At 49.4% G+C, this 24,196-nt stretch overlaps 1 protein-coding gene across 5 annotated transcripts in view; it reads left to right on the top strand.

Moving 5' to 3' along the window:
• The window catches only part of CMKLR1 (chemerin chemokine-like receptor 1), a 53,402-nt gene extending 30,442 nt beyond the window's left edge, over positions 1-22,960 (top strand). For 2 of the 5 annotated variants that reach the window (XM_035257476.3, XM_035257477.3), the window contains exons 2-3: positions 17,335-17,410; positions 18,037-22,960. In XM_035257476.3, coding sequence (XP_035113367.1) covers positions 18,040-19,155 — 1,116 coding nt within the window. In that variant the 5' untranslated portion in view covers positions 17,335-17,410; positions 18,037-18,039 and the 3' untranslated portion in view covers positions 19,156-22,960. Of the gene's footprint in view, positions 1-4,568; positions 4,661-8,282; positions 8,653-17,334; positions 17,411-18,036 lie in introns of those variants that run through there. The other 3 variants (XM_035257478.3, XM_035257479.3, XM_035257481.3) reach the window with 3 other exon arrangements.
• Positions 22,961-24,196: the final 1,236 nt, after the last annotated feature.

Below are 24,196 nucleotides of genomic sequence, written 5' to 3'. Positions count from 1 at the left end.
TGGTCCACATGCCTTGAAGTGGAAATGGAGACTTGGAGGTATGGAGAGCAGGTCCAGGTCACCCAGCCAGGGCCACCTCTTTGTTAGGTGTTCATGCCCTCTGCTGAGGCTGGACAATAGCCTGGTTTCAATGCAGGGTCTGGAATAAAGTGAAACATGCTTTGCAGGGCCTCTTGCAGAGGATGTGGGGATACTGATGGGAGGCTGAGCTGAAGCTGGGAATGGCAGAAGCCATGGTTTCCTCATCCAGCCCAGGGTGGTACAGGCCTGGGAGGAGGCTGAGAGGCATCTCTGTTCTGCAGCTTGGCTCTCCTCCCGCCTCTGCTTCTAGACACTGTGCAGGCTCTGTTCATTTCTGGAAGTAAAGCCCTCTGCTTTGGGCAGGATCAGCCAACTGCACTCAGCCTTGCCCTCTCTCCTTCGTGGGACAGCGGCTCATGGAACATCACAAGCTGCTTTTTCTGTACACACATTTGCCGAGCTCCTGCTGTATACCAGGCGCCCTGTCCACATCACTGTGTCATGACACACTCATGCTAACCCCAGGAAGTAAGTACTAATAGCCCATCTTACAGATGAGACTCAGAGAGGAAAAGCCATTGCCCACCGTCACTGAGCTAGGAAGGGCTTTTGAACCTGGTCTGGCTGACTCCCAAGAGCGGGCTCTTAGCTGCTGTGCAGCTTGGAATGGGGGATGGAATCAGATAACCTTGTTGCAGCCAGCCAGGACCCTGGTCTTGCTCTTGGAGTGGTGACTCAGGTGGAGTGTAAATTGAACTTGAACCTCTGGCCCAGAGATCTTAGAGCTGTCAGGGGTCCCAAAAGCTTCCTTTATCCAGACCCTCCCACTGACCTGATTTCCTGAAAGGAAGGTTTTATTATTGCCATTTTGTAGGTGACTCCAGTCCAGCTCAGAGTGGCAAAGCAACTTGCCCAGGATCACACAGCATGGAGCAGAGTCGTGCTGTTTTTATATTGGTCCCATGGCTGGAAATAGACACTTGGCTCATTCAGTTATGGTGTCTTTTGAAAGCTGAAAGGAAGCTTTGAGATCAACTCTGAACCCCTCCTTCCATAGATGGGGAAATTGAGGCCCTAAAGAGTCAGGATATATTTAAGGACATTTGCTAAGTAGAGCCTGTTCATTATAAAAGAAAGAACACAGGATTGATTCTTCATCTGGGTTCAAATCCCACCTCTGCCCTTCACCAGCCGTATAACTTGGTAAGACTCTTAACCTCCCTGGGGCTCAGTTTCTCAGCTCTAAAACGGATATAATAAGGACCACTGTCTCATGGGGTTTGGGTGAGATTATGCTCAAAAAGGGCTTCTCCATGTCCTGGAACACATAGTAGGTGTTCAATAAAATGTAGTCACTGGTGGTTATTACTGCTATTATTTCATGCTGACACTCTAGGGTCTAATGCTCCTTCACAGGACGGCCCTCTGCCTCTGGTATACCTGGCCGGGGCTCTCGTATGAGTCTGGGGGGCCTGGTGCAATGTTCTCCTCATCCATCTGCCAGAGCAACAGAGAAAGAAGGAGTGAGGCATGGGGCTTAAACACAAGGGCTCCAGAGATGAGTCTGGGTTCTCCACCTCTTTGCCCTTCTTCCCTCCAGGCAGATTGCGACCCTGTGGCGGAGGAAGTTCCTTGAGTTGCCACTTTTCAGGTGTCTCAAGGTGCCAGAGAAGAGAAGCAAGGACAGAGGGTGAGCTGTGGTGATCTGGTTGTAAGAGAACAGCAACTTCTCAGGGGGCGCCTCTGGGGGCAGACAGGGCCTCTGCCACCTCCCAGAGTCGAGGCTCCAAGCCCACACGCAGAACAGCACACCCAGTGCATGCCATGGGCTGGTTCCCACCTGCCTTCTCGACCACCTCCTGAGCAAACCATAAGCACCCCCAGCCCTGGCCACCCTTTAGATACACTGTGGACAAAGCTTAGGGATTATTTGCATGAGTGGACCCACGGCGGACTTCAGGGGATTAACTAAACAGGGTGCTGGGCCTCCCATCCAGTGGGGTGTGTGCAGGGGAGAACGTTCGTTGACAGGCCAGCTCCAGGGGCTGGGGCAGTGTATATGGGGAGAGGCACAAGCTGCTGGCTGGTGAGATACTTAGGGTTTGTGCATGGGACCCATTACTGGGGGGTCCAGGGGCTTTCTGGCCTGGAAGGACAGATGTCCGTCTAATGTTCTTGCTGGGGACCTTTTGTGGTTAGGAATGGCTGCTGGGGAGATGGTTACAAGGACAGCTAGGTGTCCAATAAGATAATGACGCTGAGTCTGCAAGGGAGTGTTCTCACGGAACTTGGTGCAGAGTTGGAGTTCAGTCTGGGGCTTGGGCTGAGCCTCGGCTCGGTCCTTGGGTAAGCAGGGTCTACATTGCTCAGGCCGTAGTAAGATGTCGGTCTTGCTTCTAAGAACAAGGAGGTGCTAAGGGGTTTTCAGCAGGGAGTGACACGATGTAGTTTGCTTCTTGAAAAGATTTGTCTATTAGGTGTAAAATTGTCTGTGTACCGGGTAGATAGGTTTCTAACCAGCTGGGAGCCCCTGGTAGCCACATAGGTAAGCCGAGGTGATGTGCAGATCCATGAGTTGTTGGGAAGAACTTGTTGATAGATGTGGGCGTAGGGAGGGAGGGGGAGGTGTGGAGAGTCTGGTTTCTGAGTCAGGATGTCGGCAGGAGATGGAAGACCCACTCAAATGAGGTGATTGATGAGAACTTAGGGGAGGACCGACAAAAGGGTAGACAGTCCAAGGGATCCCCACCACGCTCCGGGTCCAGTAAAGGAGAGAACTCACTGCCCTTAGACTGAGGGGCTGGAGCAGGAAGTGGTTATGGCACCTTTCATACCTCCGACAGGGAGGGAGCTGGAGGGTTTGCACCCAACCACATGCTCCATGCCTGCAGTTACGCAACATACCACAGGTCAGAGGGCCAAGAACCCATGGAGATTTTCAAGCAGGTCAGCAGACAGAGATCCCCAGGGAGGAAGGAAATGCTTTTAAGGCTCAAGGAGTAGCTAGCGTTCTAATGGGAGGACACCAGGCAGTGGTGTGAATATTTTGTGGGGGGTCTCCCTGCATCTGTGTACTCATCAGCTGCTCTTTCCGGCTTCTGAGCATGTGGGCTGTCCTGGTCCAGGGTCATACGCTCCTTGTTTTTGCCCATTCTTATGAGGTCCTAAGCTCCACTGTGGCCCTTCCAAACCCTAAAGAAAATGGGGCAGCCTATTAGGCAGCCTGTGCCTCTCTGCTCTGCTGCAGTGACTCAGTGTGAGCTCCTGCATGTGGGCGTGGGAGCAGGGAGGAAATTCTCTCCCGACATGGAGCTAATTCCGTCCTGGGGCTGGCAGCCAGGCCTGCGGCTGGAACATCTGCAGGCACTGTGTGGTTTCCAGGTTCCCGAGTCTCTCAGAGCCTGGGGAGACAGGGATTGTAACCCTGGAAGTGTCCTTGGAGCCATGCTTGGGAGTTGAGTGGGCCCTGCTCTCTGCCCTGGAAGCTAGGAGATCTGGTGAATCAGACCAGCCCAGAAACTCTGACAGCAGGCAAAGACATCGGCACCCACAGTTGTCCAGGCTGTGGGAGGCTGCTATGTGCTCAGGAGAGACATTTTTTGAGGGCAAGTGTGGTGGCTGGCAGGTCTTACTACATTCCAGCTACTGGCTGAGGCTGTGATCTTGGGCTTTGGGATCAAAAAGTCCTTGGATCAGGGTGTAAAGGTATCTGCTGCATCGAACTTTAAACTTCACATTGTCCTCCGTTCTGCTCAGCCTTGTGGAATTTCCCCCCTGGACATTGGGTTTCTCAAGACTCTACCCCTAAACTATGTACTTTACTGCACCCTCCCCTCTGCTTGCCACCGATACCCCCCACGTTTATGATCATGCCTGTTTGTAATAGATGACCCCTACCCTTGTGACCATGCATCCTATGAGGCCCTTCCCCTCCCTAAAATAGATTACACCTTTAACTGACCACTTGCCCCAACCTGTAAAACCAGCTTCTATCTCACCACCACCACCCTCTGCTGACTCCCTTTTCAAACTCAGCCCACATGCACCCGGGTGAATAAACAGCCATGTTGCTAAAAAAAAAAAAAATTCCTGAGCTGATGCTTAAAGGCTGTGTGAATCTGGACTAGTCACTTCACCTCTCTGAGTCTGTGTTTGCAAATCTATGCAATAGTCTATGTGGACCATGCTGAGGCATGTTATAGAAGTGCCAGGCACAGTTCTAGGCTCTGGGGATACACCATAAACAAGAGAGACCAAGCCCCTCTTCTCTATGATTCAGAGATGGTCATGCACTCTCTGGGCCTTAGTTTTTGCTAGAAGAGAAGATGTCCTCCGAGGGGCCTCCCAGCTCCTTTTGGAGGCTGACAGAACTGGAGGAGAGGTGTTTGGACCATCTGGCTGGACTGTCAGGGTGGGTCATGTGGGGAGAAGGGGACAGGAGCCAGGCCAAACATGGTCATTTGCAGAATGAGGAAAGTTTCCAGTTTCCCTGATGGACTCTTACGCCCACAGGCCCTGATAAGGCCCCTGCATTTGGTCTGCAGCCTGCTTTAAGGAAGAGGTTAGTGGTAGGCTGAGAGGAAAGAGACAGCAGATTGGCAGAGCAGCTGCTGGCAGCTTGGGCTGGCTAGGCGCACAGGTAAGTATTGTCACAGGTGAGGGGCTGCTCGCTGAGCTTGTCAGAGGGGGAGGGCTCACCGATGATGGACATGCAGGGAGACAACAGGGGAAGAGAAAGAGGAGGAGGCGCAGACCGAGGCAGGGAGACTATAGAGAGATGGCAGCGATGGAGAGGGCCAGGAGCAAAGAGAGGCAAACACAGAGACTGGGGGAGAGAGAGAGGCAGAAAGAACAAGTCCAATATGAGATGGAGTAGAGTAAGAACAGGACAGAGGCGGGAGCAGGGAAAGAGCAAAGGACAGACAGACCAGGACAGAAAAGGAGCCAGTGCTTTGCAGACATAGGGAACCCACTGGGCAGAGGGGTTTAATCAAGGAATTGGAAGGTCAATATCTGCCGCCCAGATGGCCCCTGACCCTGCTGTACACTGAGCCCACAGGACACAGACCAGCCAGGGGACAGCCAGAGGAGGTGGGGCCCTGGATCCACATAAGCCCGGGTTCGAATCCCGGTCCTGGAGTGGCGAGGAACGCTCACTGCCCTTAGGTTGAGGGGCAAGAGGCAGCAGTGGTTCCTGGCACCTGGAGTGTAGCTGTGGCCAGTTCCACCCGTGGAGACCCTACAGGGAAGGAGCTGGAGGGTAAACACCCAACCTTGCTCTTCTCCAGCCCTGCAGTCCCTGCTTGAGACTATCATCATTGGCCAACCAGGCAGCTGTGAGGGGTGACTCAGGCAGGCTACTTGCTCTCCTGCCTGGGCTTTGGACATTCCCCACAGCCTGTGGGGGCAAAGTGGGACTGATGCCAATGACCTTGCAGGGTTAGGGGGAGGCTCAGAGAGGACAGGTGTGCTCTCACCCATGGTGCAGTGCATCCCAACATCCACACCAGCGCCAGGGCGCAGAAGGCTCTTCATATCCTTGAAGGATGGATGAATGAATGACCCCCACCTCCAAAGGGTTTCTGCTGGAACTGAGATTGGAAGCATTTCCCATTCAGGCTATTAACCAGAGGCAGAGGGACCTGGGGGAGAAAATCACAGGGGACTTGGAGCCTTGCCTTGCTCCGTCTGTAAAAAGCACACCCCAAATCTTGCCAGATTGATCTTCTGGAGGCCCTTGGACGGTTCCACTGGGGCAAAGGCCAGAGTTTTCTGGAATGTTCCAAGGAGGCGAGACAGTGGAAGAAGAGAGTGAGCTTGTCAGTTCAGCAGGCTTTGGGTCTGAAGTCTGTTTCTGAACATTCCTCCAGAATGGCTAATTGGGCCTACCTGCTTATCTGAGCTTTCTATGTGACCTTGGGCATGTTACTTACCCTCTCTGTGCCTCTCTTCTCATTAGTAACAATGCTCAGAACAGTGGCTGGAATGTAGTGAGGACTGTATGTGTATTTGTTTAATAAAACTTAAGCCAATAATGGCATTTGAGGCTTTTGTTCTGCGTGGCAAGAGGAGCCAGATGTGACCTTGAGGCCCCATTCCTTTCCCAGCAAGTGTCCTGTAGTGGGGCTGTGGGCAGCCCCAGTCACCATGTGTCTGGTGACTGGGGCTGGGCTCGAGTAGGAAGGTCTGGGGCCCAGGACTCTGCACGGCCGCTCCTGGCTGGGCTGACGGTTACTTCCGTTGGCTGGTCCAAGTTCATTCCCGCCTAATGGGGAAGAATGTTGGGTGGGGCTCTGAGAGCGCATGTTTGGGTTCCTGCCTGCCCACTGTGGCTTGGTCAGGGATTCAGTAGCCAAGACTCTGAGCTGGGCACCACCCAAGCATGAGCCCCAGGCAGGAACTGGAGTGTTTGTTTGTTTGTTTTGGGCTTTTCTGCACGTCAGGAGAGGAGAGAAGGTTGACATAATTACACCCCTCCATTCCCTCCACTTCTCCATTCCTCCGCTTCTCCGTCAGGGGCCCCTGGAAGCTCCCACACTTGTATTTTCTTTCTTCACTGTGCTCATTTTTCTGTAGCCCTATTTCCGACTCCCGTTACCCTTCCCACCCACCCTCCCATGGAGAGATTCTAATGTGTTCAATGTGTGTCTTGCTGTTTGGCTGGATTCTTGCAAAATGTGTGTTGCTGCTTTGCAGACATGTTCTCAATGTATCGCAGCACCTATCAGGATCCCGATAGCCAGCACCTGCGGCTCTTTGGTGGAGAACTGACCTTGGAGGCTGGGAGGGGTGGAAGCATGCAGATACTCTGCCTCCTGGAATGTGACCTGCACTGTTCCCGGGATCCTCAGTGAGTGTGAGCCAAGGCCACCCTCTATAGGACTCTGCGGGATGCTGCACCCCTGCCTGGCTTCCTCCCACTTCCCCACTTCCTCACCAGTTTTTCCTGAAATTAATAAATCACTTTGCTGGGATCCTCAGTGGAGAGTTTGCTTTTGGGGAAAGAAGACATATCCAAAAACAGTGGACATGGACACCCAGCTGTGCATTGCCTTGCAGGGAGGTGGGGCATTGCCTGAATATTCACTCAGGAGCCATCACAGGGGGTTCACAAGTACCTGCAGCGTGGCATGAGGTGCCTGTGCTCCCACTAGGCCAGCCAGGGCAGCGTCCAGCTTTCTAATTCTTGCCGTAGTCTAGCAGGTGTGGGATGTCACTGGTTGTGGTTTTCATGTGCATTTCTTTGTTCTTCAATTTGTCATATGCCTGGATTTGGGGGTTTCCCTCCTGTTAATTGCCTGTTCCTATCATTTGCCCATTGTCCTGTTGGGGTTGCTGTTTTTTGGCTTTGCAGGAAGGGGTTCCTTGAATAAGCTAGATGGCAATCCTTTCTGGGTTTGGAGGTTGTAAATATCTTCCTCCCTCCACGGGAGGTAGGAAGTGTGTCTGTGTGCATTTGAATGTGTGTGCTTGTGTGAGCACACGTGCCTGGGTGTGTATGTGTGTGTAGCCCATTAAAAGGGTGGGATCTGGGCCCCCACACAGGCTAAGCTTCAGGGCAGAGAGGTGGAGGTCAGATTCTGAAACACAAGATGAGCATTAAGTGGAGCCACAAATAGCAACACTAACAACAACAACAACAACATGGGCATTAAGCTTGATATGTTTCCAAAGCCTCAGTCTTCTCATTTGTATAATGGGGAAGAATACCACCCCCTTTGCAAGGTTGTTTGGGGACAGTCTCTGACAGCATTTCCAATGGGCTTGGCTCCTGCCACATAGTAAGTGCTTAATAAATTATGATGCCAGCAATAGTAAAGCATGTGTTTATTATGTGCCTACTGTGTGCCAGGCACTGAGCTGGGGGCTAGCAGAGGAGAGCACATGTTACACAGTAGGGCTTTTGTGTGTGGGTGGTCTGGGTGGCATTGTTAGGGAAGACATGGTCTGCAGCAGAGGGAGAGGCCTGGGGAACTGGAAGGAGTGAGAGTCAGAACCAGGTGCTCATAGCAAACTTGGGTGGACGCTGATTGTGGTCACAGCCACCACTGACAACAGCAGTAGCAACACTGGCTTTCTGCTCTGCAGTGATGCAACGTGTCTCATAGTGCTTATTCCACCTCCCTGAGCCTCTGTGTCCCTCCCCATCTAAAAATGCATATAATTGTGTCCCAACCCTGTAGGGTGATCATGAGGATCGGGCGAGATGGGATAAACTCCTTGGTTCATTGTCCAGCACAAAGGAAGTACTTTATTAATTATTAACGGTGAACTTTCTTATGCCAGGCAGTGCTGCAAATGCTTAACCAATGCCCCTTATTCAGTTCTCTGAACAGCCCTAGGAGGTGGGTCCTTGGATTATCCCCATTGTACCAGTATTGAAATTGAGGCTTTACAGAGGGCTAAAGTAAGTAACGTATTCAAGGTTGCACAGCTCACAGGTCATGGGAGAGTCCAGCCCTGATGGATGGAAGCCACATTCTGCGCCCTGAATTCCTTTGTTGTGTATTTTGGTGTTCTATGGCATCAACAATATCACTGTTATTATTTCTAATTTCCAGACAGATCCAGTGAGATCGGAAAAAAATTCATTCATTCGTTCATTCATTCATCCATCAGACAATATTCTGGGTAAGGCACTAGAGTTCCATAAGATATTACCATTGTGAAGTTGGGTGGTAGGTACATGGAACTTCTCTGTACTACTTTTGCAATTTCTTGTGTCTGTAATTATTTCAAAACAGAGTTGTAAAGGGAGTAGAGCAGAAGTGACCCCTATGTGATTTCCAAATACTGACTCCAAGGTTAGGTTATAAAAGGCCATGTTCCCTGGCACACTTGCTCCTGGAGCCCAGGGCTGCCAGGCAACAAGCCTGCTCCCCATGAAGCTGCCATGCTCTGAGTAAGCTCAACCCACATGGTGCCCTGGTCCATAGTGTCAGAAAAGCAAAGCGAAACCGAACAAAGCCCAACGTCCAGAGGACCTGTCTGGTGCCTGGATTTTGCTCCAGTCTGAGGAAATGGAGCTGAATAAGACCTAGTTCTTATCCTCAGATAACTTGTTGTCTGATCAGATGAATTAGCCGGCAATAATCACATAAATGCCGTGTGCCCCACGGGGGTGAGCAGGACTCTATGGGAGCCAGAATGGGGGGTGTATTTGTTTTCTTTTTTTTTTTTTTTGGGGGGGGAGGAAGGCAGGAAGGGAGGGAAGAAGGACGGTAGGGAGGAAGGAAGGGATGAAGGAAGGAAGGAAGGAAGGGAGGAAGCAGGGAGGGAGGGAAGAAGGACGGTAGGGAGGAAGGAAGGGATGAAGGAAGGAAGGAAAGAAGGGAGGAAGCGGGGAGGGAGGGAGGGAGGGTGGGAGGGAGGGAAGGGAAGGAAGGAAATCAAGCAATGAGAGAGACATTGCCGACCTGGATCTAGAGGTTTACAAGTTGATTTCTTTTTTTTTGAGAGAAGGAAAGAAAAAAAAAATAAGTAAAGGAGAGGAAGAAAGAGGAAGAGAAAGAGGGAGAGTAAATGGAAATATTGCTTTATTTTGAAAAAAATTGAGTATTAATAATGACCAATCAGTGTTTCATTTAAACTTATGGGTAGGTGTGATGTGGTATTGACAAGAATGTATATTTTGTGTATTTGAAGTGGAGAGCTCTATGAATATTTATTAAGTTTACTTGTTCCGGATCTGAGTTCGAGTCCTTGATATCCTTATTAATTTTCTGTCTCATTGAATCTAAGTCTCGTATCTGGGTGTTAGGATCGTTAGCTCTTGTTGTTGCATTGATCCTTTTACCACTATATCTTTGTTGCTTTAAAATCTATTTTCTCCGATACGAGAATTGCAACTCCTGCTTTTTATTTATTTATTATTTATTTTTGCTCTCCATTTGGTTGGTAAACTTTCTCCATCCCTTTGTTTTGAGTCTTTGTGTATCCTTGCATGTGAAACAGGTCTGGATGTAACATGCCATTGGGTTTTGGCTGTGTCTTTTGATTGGGGGATTTAGTCAATTTAAATTTAGGGTTACTGCCATTTGATGTTGACTGGCTGTTTTATCCATTCGTTGGTGTAAATTCTTCTTTATGTTGGTGCTTTTTACTTTTTGGTGTATTTTTAGAAAGGCTAATACTGGTTGTTTCTTTCTGTGTGTAATGCTTCTTTCAGAAGCTCTTGTAAAGCAGGCCTGGTGGTAACAAAATCTCTGAGTTCTTGCTTGTTCATAAAAGATTTTATTTTTCCTTCAGTTGTGAAGCTTAGTTTGTCTGGATATGAAATTCTGGGCTGAAGGTTCTGTTCTTTGAGAATGTTGAATATTGGCCCCCACTCTCTTCTGGCTTGTAGAGTTTCTGCTGAGAGATCTGCTGTAAGTCTGATAAGCTTGCCTTTGTGGGTAACATGACCTTTCTCTCTGGCTGCCCTTAGTATTTTCTTCTTCGTTTCAACCCTGGTGAATCTAACAATTATGTGCCTTGGGGTTGCTCTTCTTGAGGAATATCTTTGTGGTGTTCTCTGTATTTCCTGGGGTTGAATTTTGACCTGCTTTGCTAGTTTAGGAAAATTTTCCTGAATAATATCCTGAAGGGTATTTTCCAGCTTGGATTCATTCTCTCCGTCGCATTCAGGTACACCTATCAAACGTAAATTTGGTCTTTTCACATAGTCCCACATTTCTTGGAGACTTTGCTCATTCCTTTTTATCCTTTTTTCTCTAATCTTTTCTTCACGTTTTATTTCATTAAGTTGGACTTTGACCTCTGATATCCCTTCTTCTGCTTGAACAATTCGAGTGTTTAAACCTGTGCATACTTCTCGGAGTTCCTGTATTGTATTCTTTAGTTCCATTAATTTCACTCATACTCCGCTCTAAGTTGTCTATTCTCAATAGGATTTCATCAAACCTTTTTTCAAAGTTCCTAGTTTCTTTACGTTGGGCTACAACATGGTCTTTTAACTCACCGAAGTTTCTTATTATCCATTCCTTGAAGAGTGATTCTGTCATTGGGATGCGCTTGTTCTCCATCAAGCCTTGTTCCATTGTTGATGTGGAACTGTGATCATCTTTAGAGGGAGAGGCGTTCTGATTTTGAGTATTCTCAGCTTTTTTACGCTGGTTTCTTCCCGTCATTGTAAATTTATCCTCCTGTCTCTTTGAAATTACCAACTTTCAGATTAGGTCTCTTGAGTGGGCGTCCAGGTTGTTAGTTCCCAGGGCCAGAGCAGCGGCGTTAAAACTGATGGTGCTTTTCTGCCCAGGATTCTCCTGTCGGGCTTCCTTCTTGTGTCCGTAGTAGGCGACTCTGCCTTCCCGGGGCTCCAAACCTCGGTCAGAAGGGAAACCGGTCCTGTTTACTCTGCGCCGAGCGCTCCCACGCCGAGGTGCCGTCACAGCCACTGCCGGGCTCTGGTGTCCTGCTGGGGACCCGGGTGGTCCTCCGAACCTGTTTACTTTGCTCCGAGAGCTGCCGCGCCGAGGTGCCGGCGGAACCGCTGCACCGGCCACGAGAGTCGGGCTGGCCACCCGTGTGTTTCCTCCACTGGGGGATCTCCTGCTCTGTGAGCGACCAGAATTTGTCTGAAAGTGTGGCGTCCTCTAGTTCTCTGTGCCTTCCCTGAGAGCTGCAATCCCGGGATGTTAGCAATCGGCCATCTTGGATCATCTCCCCTGTATTTGTTTTCTAGTGCTGCTGTAACACATTGTCACAAACTGAGTGTCTTAAAACAGCAGGAATTTATTCTCTCATGGTTTTGGAGGCCAGAATTCTGAAATCAAGGGCCGTGCTCCCTCTGAAGGCTGCAGGGGAGGATCTCTCCTTGTCTCTTCCAGCTCCTGGTGGCTCCAGATGTTCTCTGGCTTGGGACAGCATCCCTCCCATCTCTGCCTCTGTCCCTACATGGCCTTCTGTTCTGTGTCCATGTGAAATCTCCTCCCTGCTTTTTCTCTTATACGGTGACTGTCATTGGGTTTGGGGCCCACTCTCATCCCAGATGATCTCATCTTGAGATCCTTACCTTATGCTCAGTTGCAAAGACCCTCTTCTCAAACAAAGTCACCCTTGCAGGTTCTAGTAGAAGCACCATTTTGGGGGCAGAGGGGATGCAGAGGGCATCCTTCCACTCACTACAGGAGGGAGAGGGGATGCTTCCTGGAGAGGATGCCTGAACCTGGTTGCTAGGGATTAGTTTGAGCTTAGAGAAGGAATTTAAAAGGCAGTAGAAACTCCTACACTGAAAAAAAACATAATTTTGATTTTTAGAGACTGCCACCTAGCAAATGCATTGGTCAGGAAAAGTTTCGGTTGTTCCAGTTCATGCTTCTCCCACAAAGCACAGCTCTTAGACCTTTGGGGCCTGAACTTCTGGGTCTTTCCCTGACATTCTTGCCAAGACTGGGAGGAGCTGGGAGAAGCACCTGGTACAGGCATATGCAGTGTGTCCCAGAGCCAACAGTGTTCTCGAGACCATCTGCTGCCCAGTTCTGACTCCAAAAACAAGTCCCTGTCACCTTAGCTCATCCTGGTCCCGCACAGCAGGCGGGGCGGTTATTGTTATCATCCCCATTTTGAAGACTGCACAGCTGAGGCCCTGAGAAAAGAAGCAACTTGCTCAGGTGACACAGCAGGTCTCCTTCCTCCCACATGTGGGCCCTGTGCTGCCACCTCCTCCCTGGCATTCCCTTCTGGAGTCCTCCTGGGACTGTCCCAAGGGAATGGACCAGCGTGACTGGGGGAGTTCTGGCTCAGGAGGCTCAGGGTGGGGTGACTTATGCCCTGGAGCCAAATCTAGCATGCGTGCAGGGTCTCAGCCAGAATCTAGGAGAGACTGGAGAATGCGCTCCCCCAGGGTTCTCACCCTCAGCAGAGGGTGGAAAAGGAGGCAGATGTGTCAGCCCGGCCTGCCTGCCTGGGCTGTGATGAATGATGTGGTCTCTGGGGAGTAACCCCTGTGTGTGCCCCAGACCTTAGCTAGATTGTCCTGAAAAATGGGAGGGTGAATTCCTTGAGGCACTAGGAAAAGTGCAGCAACAAGGAGGGTGTCTCTGTAGTGTGGAGCTGGAGAGCCTGGTGCATCAGGAAAGGTGTGAACAGACACCGATAAATGCGCTCTGCTTTCCAGAAAGCAATGTGGTAAGGAGCTTTGGACAGATGTGGATCTGTCACTGGCTGAACTCTGTGATACTAGCATCACTTCTTCACCTTTACAATGGGAGTGATAGCAGTACCACCTCTGGACGTTGTTGGAGATCCATGAACTGATACAAGGAAAGTGCTTGCTACAGTGTTTGGGCTCTGATGAGATCTTCCTACCTCAGGTGATCTGCTCGCCTCGGCCTCCCAAAGTACTGGGATTACAGGGATGAGCTACCACTCCCAGCCAGGAATTATTTTTACAAGGCTATTAGAGAGTTTTGCAAAGCACATACAATGAGAGCTCATACAATACACACGTTAACTATGTGTATGCACATATTATGTACAGTGGACCCTTGAACAAGTCAGGGGGTAGGGATGCCAACTCCATCTACAGTCCAAAATCCACATATAACTTTTGACCCCTCAAAATTTAACTGCTGATAGCCTCCTGTTGACCAGAGCCTTGTTAGTAACATGCACAGCAGATTGACACATATTTTTTGTTATATGTATTATATATATACTGTACTCACACAATCAAGTAAGCTAGTGAAAAAGAAAATGTTATTAAGAAAATCATAGGAAGAGAGAATCTATTTGCTACTTATTAAGTGGAGTGGGTCACTATGAAGGTCTTCACCCCCATTGTCGTCACGTTAAGTAGGCTGAAGAACAGGAAGAGGAGGGGTTGGTTTTGCTGTCTCAAGGGTGGCTGAGGCAGAAGAGAATTCACAGATAAGTGGACCCACACAGTTCAAACCTGTATTATTCAAGGGTCAGCTGCATATATAGTGACACATACTTTTATCATAAGCTTCCTGGTTGTGGGGGATTGAAGGAATTTGGGTAACTAGAATTTTACAGCTCTTTACAATTCACAATTGGCAAAGGCTTCATTGTCATTTCACATGATTCTCCCAGCAATAGGAGGGCAGTGTTTTTACCTCTACTTGAGAGATGAGGACATTGGAGCTTAGAGAATCAAAATCCTTACCGCCCCCGCTCCCTTTCTCTCTCTCAGAGACAGAGTCTCACTCTGTCACCTGGGCTGGAATGCAATGGCATGATCTTGGCTCACTGTAACCTCTGTTCCTGGGTTCAAGCAATTCTCCTGCCTTAGCCTCCTGAGTAGCTGAGATTACAGGTGTCTGCCACTACACCTGGCTAATTTTTGTATTTTTAGTAGAGATGGAGTTTCACCATGTTGCCCAGGCTGGTCTCGAATTCCTGGCCTTAAGTGATCCACCCACCTTAGCCTCCCACATTGCTAGGATTACAGGCATAAGCCTGTGTCCCTCTCTGACCTGCCCTTGATCCCACAACTGGAAAGACAAGTGGGCAGGAACACACTGGTCCTCTGGCCTTCCTAGGCTCCTCCCACCTTCCCAGGCAAAGACCATTTTAGAAGGAAGTTAAGAGTGGAAGCCTGAGAAATAATAACAACAATTACAACAATTTAGTGCTTACCCCATAAGGGGACCTGTTCCAAGCACTTAATCCTCACAACCAGCTTCTTATGAGGTAGGAGCTATTATTACCAAGCCCATTTTACAGATAAGACAATTGAGTTGCAGTGAAGGTAACTGACTTGCCCAGGGTCACAGGGGAGTTCTTGCAGACCCAGGATGTGGATATAGGCAGTCTGGCTGGGCCCCAGAGTCTGCTGTTCTGTTTGGTTTGGGAGCAGAAATGTGCTCAGGACAGAAGGAATGTGAGTTAGGACAGAGCAGAGGCTCAAAACAAACCTGTGACTTGTGCCTCCCTTACACTTCCAGGGAGAGCTAGGGGGCTTGGTCAGGGTGGTAGGGCGGGGGTGGGGGAAGAGGTGCACCAACAGGGGACACAAATCCACTCAATTCCTGGGAGGATGAGGAGTCAGGTGTGGATGGACAGACCAGAGGATGTCAGTGCCATTCTGTGCCAGCCCAGCCTGGCCCCACCTCTAAGATGAAAAACATGGCCTCTGACCCGAAGCTGCTCCCAGCCCAGCCAGAGATCCCAGCATAATGTAATCTGCTTTGGGCTGCATCTCTACAGATGCTATGCAGAGCATTCAGTCCTGAGTCCCAGATCCTCCTCGACCTCCTCTCGGGACTCACACACCCAGCCCACTGTCAATGAGGGAGGAGAAGGTCAGAGATGCGGAGATGCCTGGTATGCCCTTCCTCCTTTCTCTGCCTTCCACCTTCTTAACTCATACTTGTCTTTAAAACCCAGCTTAGACGCCAGTGGCCCCGGGAAGCTTCAGACTCCCAGGTTGGGTAACAGCCCCTCCTCTGGGTTTCTGGGGACATTCTAGTCTTGCCCCAGACTCAACACTGTCTCTTTGTCTTGTACCTGTGAACTCCTTTTGGGAAGGGACCCTAGAAGGGCCATGTCCCCATCCCTGGTGCCTGCACAGTCTGGCACAAGGAATGTCAACTTGGTCATTTCTTCCAAAAGGAAGGCTGGTGGTGATCATCAATCTGGGCAGACCATGGTCTCAGGGGCAATGTGGACTGATGGTAAAAGCCCAGGCTCTGCAGATGTGGTTTGAATCCCAGCTCTTCCAGCCCCTGCCTGCATGCCTGGGCATGGGTCCTGATCTCTCTGAGCACTGCTATAGCCCCTCATGGGGTTAAAGTGAGACCATCTGGACTGAGGGCTCAGCACGGTCCCTGGTACACACAGAGCTCAGTGTGCATTCCCCACTACTATCATGCACACCAGTCAGGTTTCCTCCCGTCATGGGAAGCCAGCTCCAGTGTCCCAATCTTCTCTCTGCATTCCAGTGCCACAGGAAACCCTTGGGGACCCCTTGGTGGGCACTTCTAAAATACCCTGTCAGCATACAGAGTGGGATGACACCCAAGCTTTGATTCTGAACCCTTTGAGTGAGTGCAGAGCCCCTCAGTGGAATTTTCCAAGTGGCTTTTATTTAATAAAAGCAAAAGATTACTTTTATGTAATCAAATATAACTTTAGGCCCATAGGCTTAAAGGATCAGTAATGAATGTATGTGCAGGAAGGTTGGAATTATGTATAATGAAGCATCGATTGGCAGTCTCGCCAAGTTGAAATATCTGGTTTGGAGCCCATTTGACAAGATGGGGAGATCTTGAATAGCAGAAACAAGTGCATAGACTCTGGGGTGTTAGAGCCCTGGCTTTAAATCCTGCTCATCAGCTGTGCACCTCTAGGTAATAATGCAATCATTAGTATTTATTGAGGTCTTACTATGTGTCAATACCAAGCTAAATGCTCCACATTCCCGATGCCTCTAGTTTTTATATCCACTCTATGAAGTAAGTATTCCCATTTTATTGATGAGAAAACTGAGATTCAGAGAAGAGAACTCACATGCCCAAGCCACGTAGCTCATAAGGGGCCAGGGTTGGGTATGAACCCTGCATGCGATCACTGCCTCCAAGACCTTGCAAACTTGCAAACTCACAAACCCCTCAGAATATGTTTGTTCTTCCATAGATTGAAAAAATACTCTACAAGATTGTTATGGGGCTTGTTCAAAGTGCCATTTAAGTTGTCCACACATCAGAGGGGTTATATTTGTGTCTGTCTTCACACCAGACTCGCGTGGTCTCAGAGCCTGCATCTCATTCATGGTTCCCACAGGGCCCAGAGAATGATCAGAGAGAATGATGATGTCTTCTCTGAGCCTCAGTCTCCCTATTTCTTAACACTAAAGTAATAAAACCTGCCTGGAAAAGTCTCCAGGAAGACTAAATAACAAGAAGGAATTAAAGTTCTTGGCACATAGCAGGTACTCTGGGCAGGTCTTCTGTTTTCCCTGTGCCCACACTACCTGAAACAGGGTTTTTTGGGTCCTGACCTGGTAGTAGTTTTGGATCCTGACCTGGTAGTGGATTGAGCCATCCATGTTCCTCCTTTGTCTCTTCCTTCACTCATGCCCAACTCCAGCCATCAGCTAAGGATGTGCTGGGGCAGGTGAGGGGTTAGAATGAAGCACTTGACCTGGGAAGAGTCTGTTGATCTGGGTTCTAGGGGCTTCATCCCTTCCTGGCTGCATAACCTTGGCTGAGCATCAGCCTTTGTGAACTTCTGCTTCCTTTTCTGTACAATGGGAAAAAGAACAACAGATCTTATTTCTGGCCAGATCCTCTCAACCTTCTGGTTCTTAGCCCTGAATCCAGTTGCTGCTTTTTTTTTTCTTACCTGTAGGTGTTTCTAGCTGTGCACAGGGACTGATTGGCTGAGGACTCACACTGGAGAGCTCCAGACAACATAATAGTGAACGGTGAGGAAGCCCTTGTAGTCTGAACTCCAAAGGGGATCAGTGACCACTGACAGGGTGGGTGCATGGGGGATCACAGCAAGGCTGTCCGCTCGGTTTTAGAAGTGTGGTTGGAACCAAGTTCACAGCACCATGTAACTCTTCTTTATTGCACTTAGCATTATTGCAATGTTCCCATTATTCGAGGGACTTTTTGATGAACAATTGTCTCCCCCACTAGACTGTAGAGAAAGGGAGGGCCCCAAACAGGCAGAAAACGTGGTTGTCAAAAGGATAGACCCTGAAGCTTGGATTCGAATCACAGGTCTGCCTTTTCCTAGCTGTAGGACTTCAGGCAAGTGACATAAAGTCTCCATGCTTCAGTTTCCTATTTGTAAGATGAGGTTCATAACCCATCTACCTCACTAAGTTGTTGTGAAGATTAAGAGAGTATAGAATGCAGTGCCTGGCATGTAGGAAGTACTGGAAAGGCATTTGTTCAATAAATAAAACAGCAAAGAAGGAAGTGGTTAAATCACAAAAACTGGACTTGCTCAGGGCCCGGGAGGACATTGTTGGTCTTGCTGGTGTTGGTCAACCTCTTAAAGCCAGCTCTAGGTTCCCCTAATGGTCCCTGTCTTCTCTTGCAGAGAATGGAGTATGAAGATTATAACACCTCCTTCAGTTATGATGATGAATACCCTGATTATTTAGACACCATTTTTTTTTTGGAGGAGTCAGCCCCCTTGGGAGCCAGGGTGACCAGGATCGCCATGGTGGTGGTCTACATCATCATCTGCTTCCTTGGGATCCTGGGCAATGGTCTGGTGATTATCATTGCCACCTTCAAGATGAAGAAGACGGTGAACACGGTCTGGTTCCTTAACCTGGCAGTGGCAGATTTCCTGTTCAACATCTTCCTCCCGATCTATATCACCTATGTCGCCATGGACTACCACTGGGTTTTTGGGACGGCCATGTGCAAGATCAGCAACTTCCTTCTCATCCACAACATGTTCACCAGTGTCTTCCTGCTGACCATGATCAGCTTCGACCGCTGCATCTCTGTGCTCCTCCCTGTGTGGTCTCAGAACCACCGCAGCGTTCGCCTGGCTTACGTGGCCTGCATGGTCATCTGGGTCCTGGCTTTCTTCTTGAGTTCCCCATCTCTTGTCTTCCGGGACACGGCTGACAATCATGGGAAAATAGCCTGCTTCAACAACTTCAGCATGTCCGCAGCTGGGTCTTCCTTGTGGTCTGCTCAACCCCAGGTGAACCGTGTGGGGTACAACTGGCACCTGGTGGTGACCATGACCCGCTTCCTCTTCGGCTTTCTGGTCCCAGTCCTCATCATTACAGTTTGCTACCTCACCATTGTCTGCAAACTGCGGCGCAACCGCATGGCCAAGACCAAGAAGCCCTTCAAGATCATTGTGACCATCATCATTACCTTCTTCTTCTGCTGGTGCCCCTACCACACACTCAACCTCCTGGAGCTCCACCACATTTCCATCCCTACCTCTGTCTTCACCCTGGGTTTTCCTCTGGCCACTGGCTTCGCCATTGCCAACAGCTGTATAAACCCCATTTTGTACGTTTTCATGGGTCAGGACTTCAAGAAGTTCAAGGTGGCCCTCTTCTCCCGCCTGGACAATGCTCTAAGTGAAGACACAGCCCACTCTTCCTACCTCAGCCATAGAAGCTTTACCAAGATGTCATCAATGAATGAGAGGACTTCAGTGAATGAGAGGGAGACTAGCATGCTATGAGCCTCACTGGGGAGCCCCTCAGTGGACCTTCTCAACCCAGGGGCACTTAAGGATATGTCTTCTGAAGATCAAGGCAAGAACCTCTTTAGCATCCACCAATTTCCACTGCATTTTTCATGGGGATGAACAGTGTTTTACACTGGGAATCCAGGGCCTGGGACCCCTTTCTCCAAGTGGACAGAATGCACTGTGTTCCACACAGCCAAGGCTGGTCTCCCATTTATGCTTCCTGGGAGACCAGACTTGACTGACTCAAAGTAAACAAGGAAGAATTCTCAAAAGCACTGCCATTAACTGGGATTGGCATGAGGCAGTGGGATTAAGCTGCCTACTGTGTGTGCCCCAGAATGACACAGACACTCTCCATGGTCCATTCCTGCTGTGAGCAGTGGGAGGTCAGAGCAAACCTAGTGTGACACAGAGCACACCTGGCCCTTGTCTACCTATTATGAGTGGCCTATTATCACTGGCCAGAAAGCCCTACCTTTAAGTCACTCCTCTGCATTAAAGCATGTGGAAACGCATAGGTGATCCGGGAGAGGAAGGTGCCATATCAGCCCATGAACTCCATAGACCGTGAATTTGGCTTTTGGATCAGCTAGGAAGACAGAGAACAGGTTCTGAGAGGTCATGTGGGCTCTTCGCAAGGGAAGACAAGTGAGGGATGCAACAAGGACTTGAGATTTGGCAAAGGAATGCAAAAGAAGAAAAGAACCTTCAAAAGATGCAGGCATCAAGCAGCTCACCCTAGAACATCACAGGATGATGGTGCTTCACGCTGGAGCTATTGTGGGGTGAGGGTGGCCCCAGCCCCTGAGCTCACCTTGCCCTTCTTACCTGGGGGTGGGGTTGTGGCAGGCATCTTCACCAGCAGCCCTCACCTCATCACAGGGATTCTTTCGGCCTTTCCTAATCCACTCAGCTCTGGCCGGAGGGGCTTAGAATAAAACACTGGTGGTGGGGCTTCTCCTTCTGGTTAATTTTCTCAATGCCTTTGGAGATGGGTCCAAAATACAGCTTTGGGAAGCAACTCTGGAGAGTCCACTTGGAAGAAGAGTATGTCCGAGGGTTCAGTCACTTGAAAGAGTCTGAAACTGGACTCCTTGAACTGTGGTCCCGAGCTGCAGACACCAAATACCTCCTGGATATAGATGCCTGGCATAGCTTTTTTCATCTAATATTGACACGTCCCTGTGGCACAGAGTGTCATTGCCCCATTTACAAATGACATAGCTGAGGCCCAGAGGGGCAAAGTAAGTTGCCCAACATCACACAGCTAATCAGTGGCAGAGTTAAGGTCTGAACCTGGCTCTGTCTGGCTCCAGAAACTCCTTTCCTCTATTTGGAGTTTCTCTGTGGAGATGATTCTAGTGTATTGAAAGCCTACATTTATTTAGCACTTTTTGTATTACGCACTTTACATATGTTTTCTCATTTAATCATTACATCAACCCTGAGTTAGGTACTGTTACAACTTCCCTTTTACACAGGAGGAATCTGAGGCTCAGAGAAGTTAAGTAAGTTGCCCAAAGATACCCAGCTAGTCTCTGCCAGAACTTGGATTTGAACCTCAGTCTACCTGGCTCAAATGAGGCTGCAGAGTCAGGAAGGACCTAAAGAGGTTGGAGATTTTTACCATAAATATTGATTCTTCTGCAAAAGAATGTGAACATCTTAATGGCCTTTAAGAAGCTTTGTAAATAATTTTCAAAAATGATGCAACATGGCAGAGAAAATGCACTTGGCTTCCAGCTTGCTCAGCAGCCATTAACAGCCCCCTACCGTGGCTCCACCTCCTGCGTCTCCTGAGATGAAGGCAATGGGGAGGGAGGGCTGGCAGGAGGCAGTCCCTTGTGGGCCCGAGTCCCTTTGGCTCCTAAGTGTCCACGTTCTGTTCTCTTCCAAGTCCTTTCATCCTTAAGCTGATTCTCCACCAAGATGCAACGAACAGATGCAATGTCTACCCTGTGCTGGGTGAGTTCCCGAGGCCACGGGCTGTTTGGAATCACACTTCATTAAAAGACAAACTGTTCCTTCCCTTGTTGTGCCTTAATGCTTATGACAAGGCAGCTCTGAATTGACCCCAAGCTGGAGCCTCTGAATGTTTTAAAGAGTTTGAATATAGACAGTTTGAGAGCAAAAAGGGAGCTTTAAATATTGCTCAGTGGCCCCCATCATCGCTCTTCCCATGTTTACTGAGGCACGAGATGGTGTGGGATCTGTCCCAGGTCACAGCAGCAGTCATCAGCAACTTGGGCCTCTTGGCTCCTAGGATGCTGCTTTTCCTGGGCTTCTGGGAGTCCAGGCCAGGCTGGGGGAGCCAGGAATTCATGTTGTCATCAGAAAAGATGATCAACAGGAGCACAATTCAAACCCACTGTTTTCCTCCTTAGAGTCTGGCCTCCCTCTTTCTGGATGCTCTGCTGGTCTTCCTGTTCTAACTTAGGTTCCTGTCAAGTACTTAAATGCAGCCAGAGGGTCCCGTACAGTCTTGTCCCCACAGCTTCATGTGACCCTCTCCATGGGTCATGCATATGTCATCCCTGCAGTGTGCAAAGTGTGCTCACCTGCATTGTTGCGCAGGCAACCAACACACTTAGTAACCAGAGCCTTCTCTCTAGACCCAGGACTCAGTGATGGGGCCTTATTTAACCCTTCCTTCTGGGTGGGGTGGGCGGGCCAAGGGATCATGAGGACCAGAGGTAGAGGGAGAAGAAGAGAAGGCAGTGTTTGAAGATGGGGGAGGGACAGGAGAGGGGACTGAAAGGTCCCGGAGCATGATGATGAAGGAAAAGGATCTGACATTCATGAAGCACCTACGATGGTTCAGACACAAACCTGAAAACCTAAAATTGGCCGGGGCAGAAGAGGATCATCATAGCAGGGTGCGGTGGGGGCGCAGAAAGTGAGGGTTCAAGAACAGAATTCACTAGCTCAGAGTTGCACAGCTAGTGAGGTATGGAGCTGGGCTTTGAATCAAGTCAGCTGCCTGAATGCCCAACTTCTTCAGCCCTTGGAAGGAGAGGGTTGGGGGAGGAAGAAGGAAAAGAAGGAGGCGGAGGAAGAAAGAAGAGAGAGGAGGAGAGAAATGAAGTCAAAAGAGAAAGAGGAATTAGATTTCAGAACTATCTCCAGCTGACTCTTGAGCCAGCAAGGACAGGGAGCAGGGAAGAGCAAGAACACGAAGGGCCTCAGGCACTGGGATGCCTTTGCCAGCCTTAGATAATTTCCAGGGTACACAGAGCCCTGCAAGTTTTCAGGCTCCCTCTCCAGAGAATAGGCACAGAGATTCTGGCAGCAAGGTTTAGAAGGGGTGAGGAAACTGGGCACTGACCAAGGGAGGGGATTGGCTCAAATTCGACCCCAGAGTTAGCTCTAGTGGGATTGGGAGCCTGGATGAGTGAGAGAAGATAGAATCCAATCATGAGAACAGCAAGGGACCTTCAAATTCATCTTGTCCAGATGTCTCCCATTTTGCAGTTGAGGGCACTGAGGTTTTGAGAGATTCCCTTTGAGGTCTCTGCAAAATAAGGTGATGTTTGGTTTGGATGGAAATGGTCAGTGATTCCTCAACTCCTGCCCTGCCTCCCTCTCTTGTTCCTCCCTGACATGTTACACTCTTGTTGGGGCTGGGATGCCCTAGGACCATGGTTACCAAATCCTGGGTTTGGAAAATTGCTGCTGGGTGTGCTATCTAGGACCAAAGAGGAATATACTATTTCTACTGTGAACTAATTCAGCAGGGGGTGTGCTTACTTCCTCCCTTTGAGGAAAAAGTTTCTCTCAAATAAAGAGACCGAAGCAAGAGTGTGTGGCTCAGTTCTGGAGGTTCCTGCCATCACCTGCCCATTGCCTTCCCCACTAACTTCATACAGTAGCAGCTGAGGCTCAGAGAGGTGACGTGGCCAGTGCAAAGTCACAGAGCTATGCTGTGGACAACAGGAGAAGGCCTGAAGTCCCCAACCTGCCATTCTTAAACCGTTGAGTTCCAAGGACTTTGCATTTTGAAAAAAATTCTTTTTACTTATTTTACTTTTCTAGCAATTGAGTTACTCACCCAAGATAGTAAAGCAAACCACAGCAGATAAGGGACACAAAGCCACGCCTCCATATGGCCAGGTCTACACTCTTTGGCACTGCATCAGGTGGCCCAAGGACAGATGCTTCTGCAACACATTCATCCATTCATGTTTTCACCCGCCCATTCACCCTAACATCCACCCACCCATTCACCCCAAGGTCTACCCATGCACCCATTCACTCCAAGATCTACCCATCCATCCACCCACCGATTCACCCCAACATCCACTCATACATTAACTCATTCACCCTAAGATCTACCCACCATCCACCCATCCATTCACCCTAACATCCACCCACTAATTCACCCTAATATCCACTCACACATCCACCATCCATTCACCCTAATATCCACCCACCCGTCCACCCACCCATTCATCCACTCATTCACCCCAAGATCCACCCACCGATTCACCTACCCATTCATCCCAACATCTACCCACCCATTCACCCTCTCATTCACTCCAAGATCCGCCTACCTATCCACTCACTCATTATCTTAAGATCAACTCACCCATCCACACCGAATCCACTCATCCACTCACCCAGCCATTCATCTCAGCATCCACCTAACCATCCATCCATTCACCCATTCTTTTATGTAACCACCAGTTCATCCATTCATCCACTCATCCATATCTATCCACCCATTCATCCCTTCCATTAAAATGTATTTAATGGCCGAGTGTGGTGGCTCACGCCTGTAATCCCAACACTTTGGGAGGCCAAGGTGGGTGGATCACGAGGTCAAGAGATTGAGACCATCCTGGTCAACATGGTGAAACCCCATCTCTACTAAAAATACAAAAAATTAGCTGGGCATGGTGGCGCATGCCTGCAATCCCAGCTACTGAGGAGGCTGAGGCAGGAGAATTGCTTGAATCCAGGAGGCGGAGGTTGTGGTGAGCTGAGATCGCGCCATTGCACTCCAGCCTGGGTAACAAGAGTGAAACTCTGTCTC

The sequence above is a fragment of the Callithrix jacchus genome, chromosome 9, assembly GCF_049354715.1.
Source record: "Callithrix jacchus isolate 240 chromosome 9, calJac240_pri, whole genome shotgun sequence".
NCBI classification, from domain to species: Eukaryota; Metazoa; Chordata; class Mammalia; order Primates; family Cebidae; genus Callithrix; species Callithrix jacchus.
This window is presented reverse-complemented; position numbering and strand designations above follow the sequence as displayed.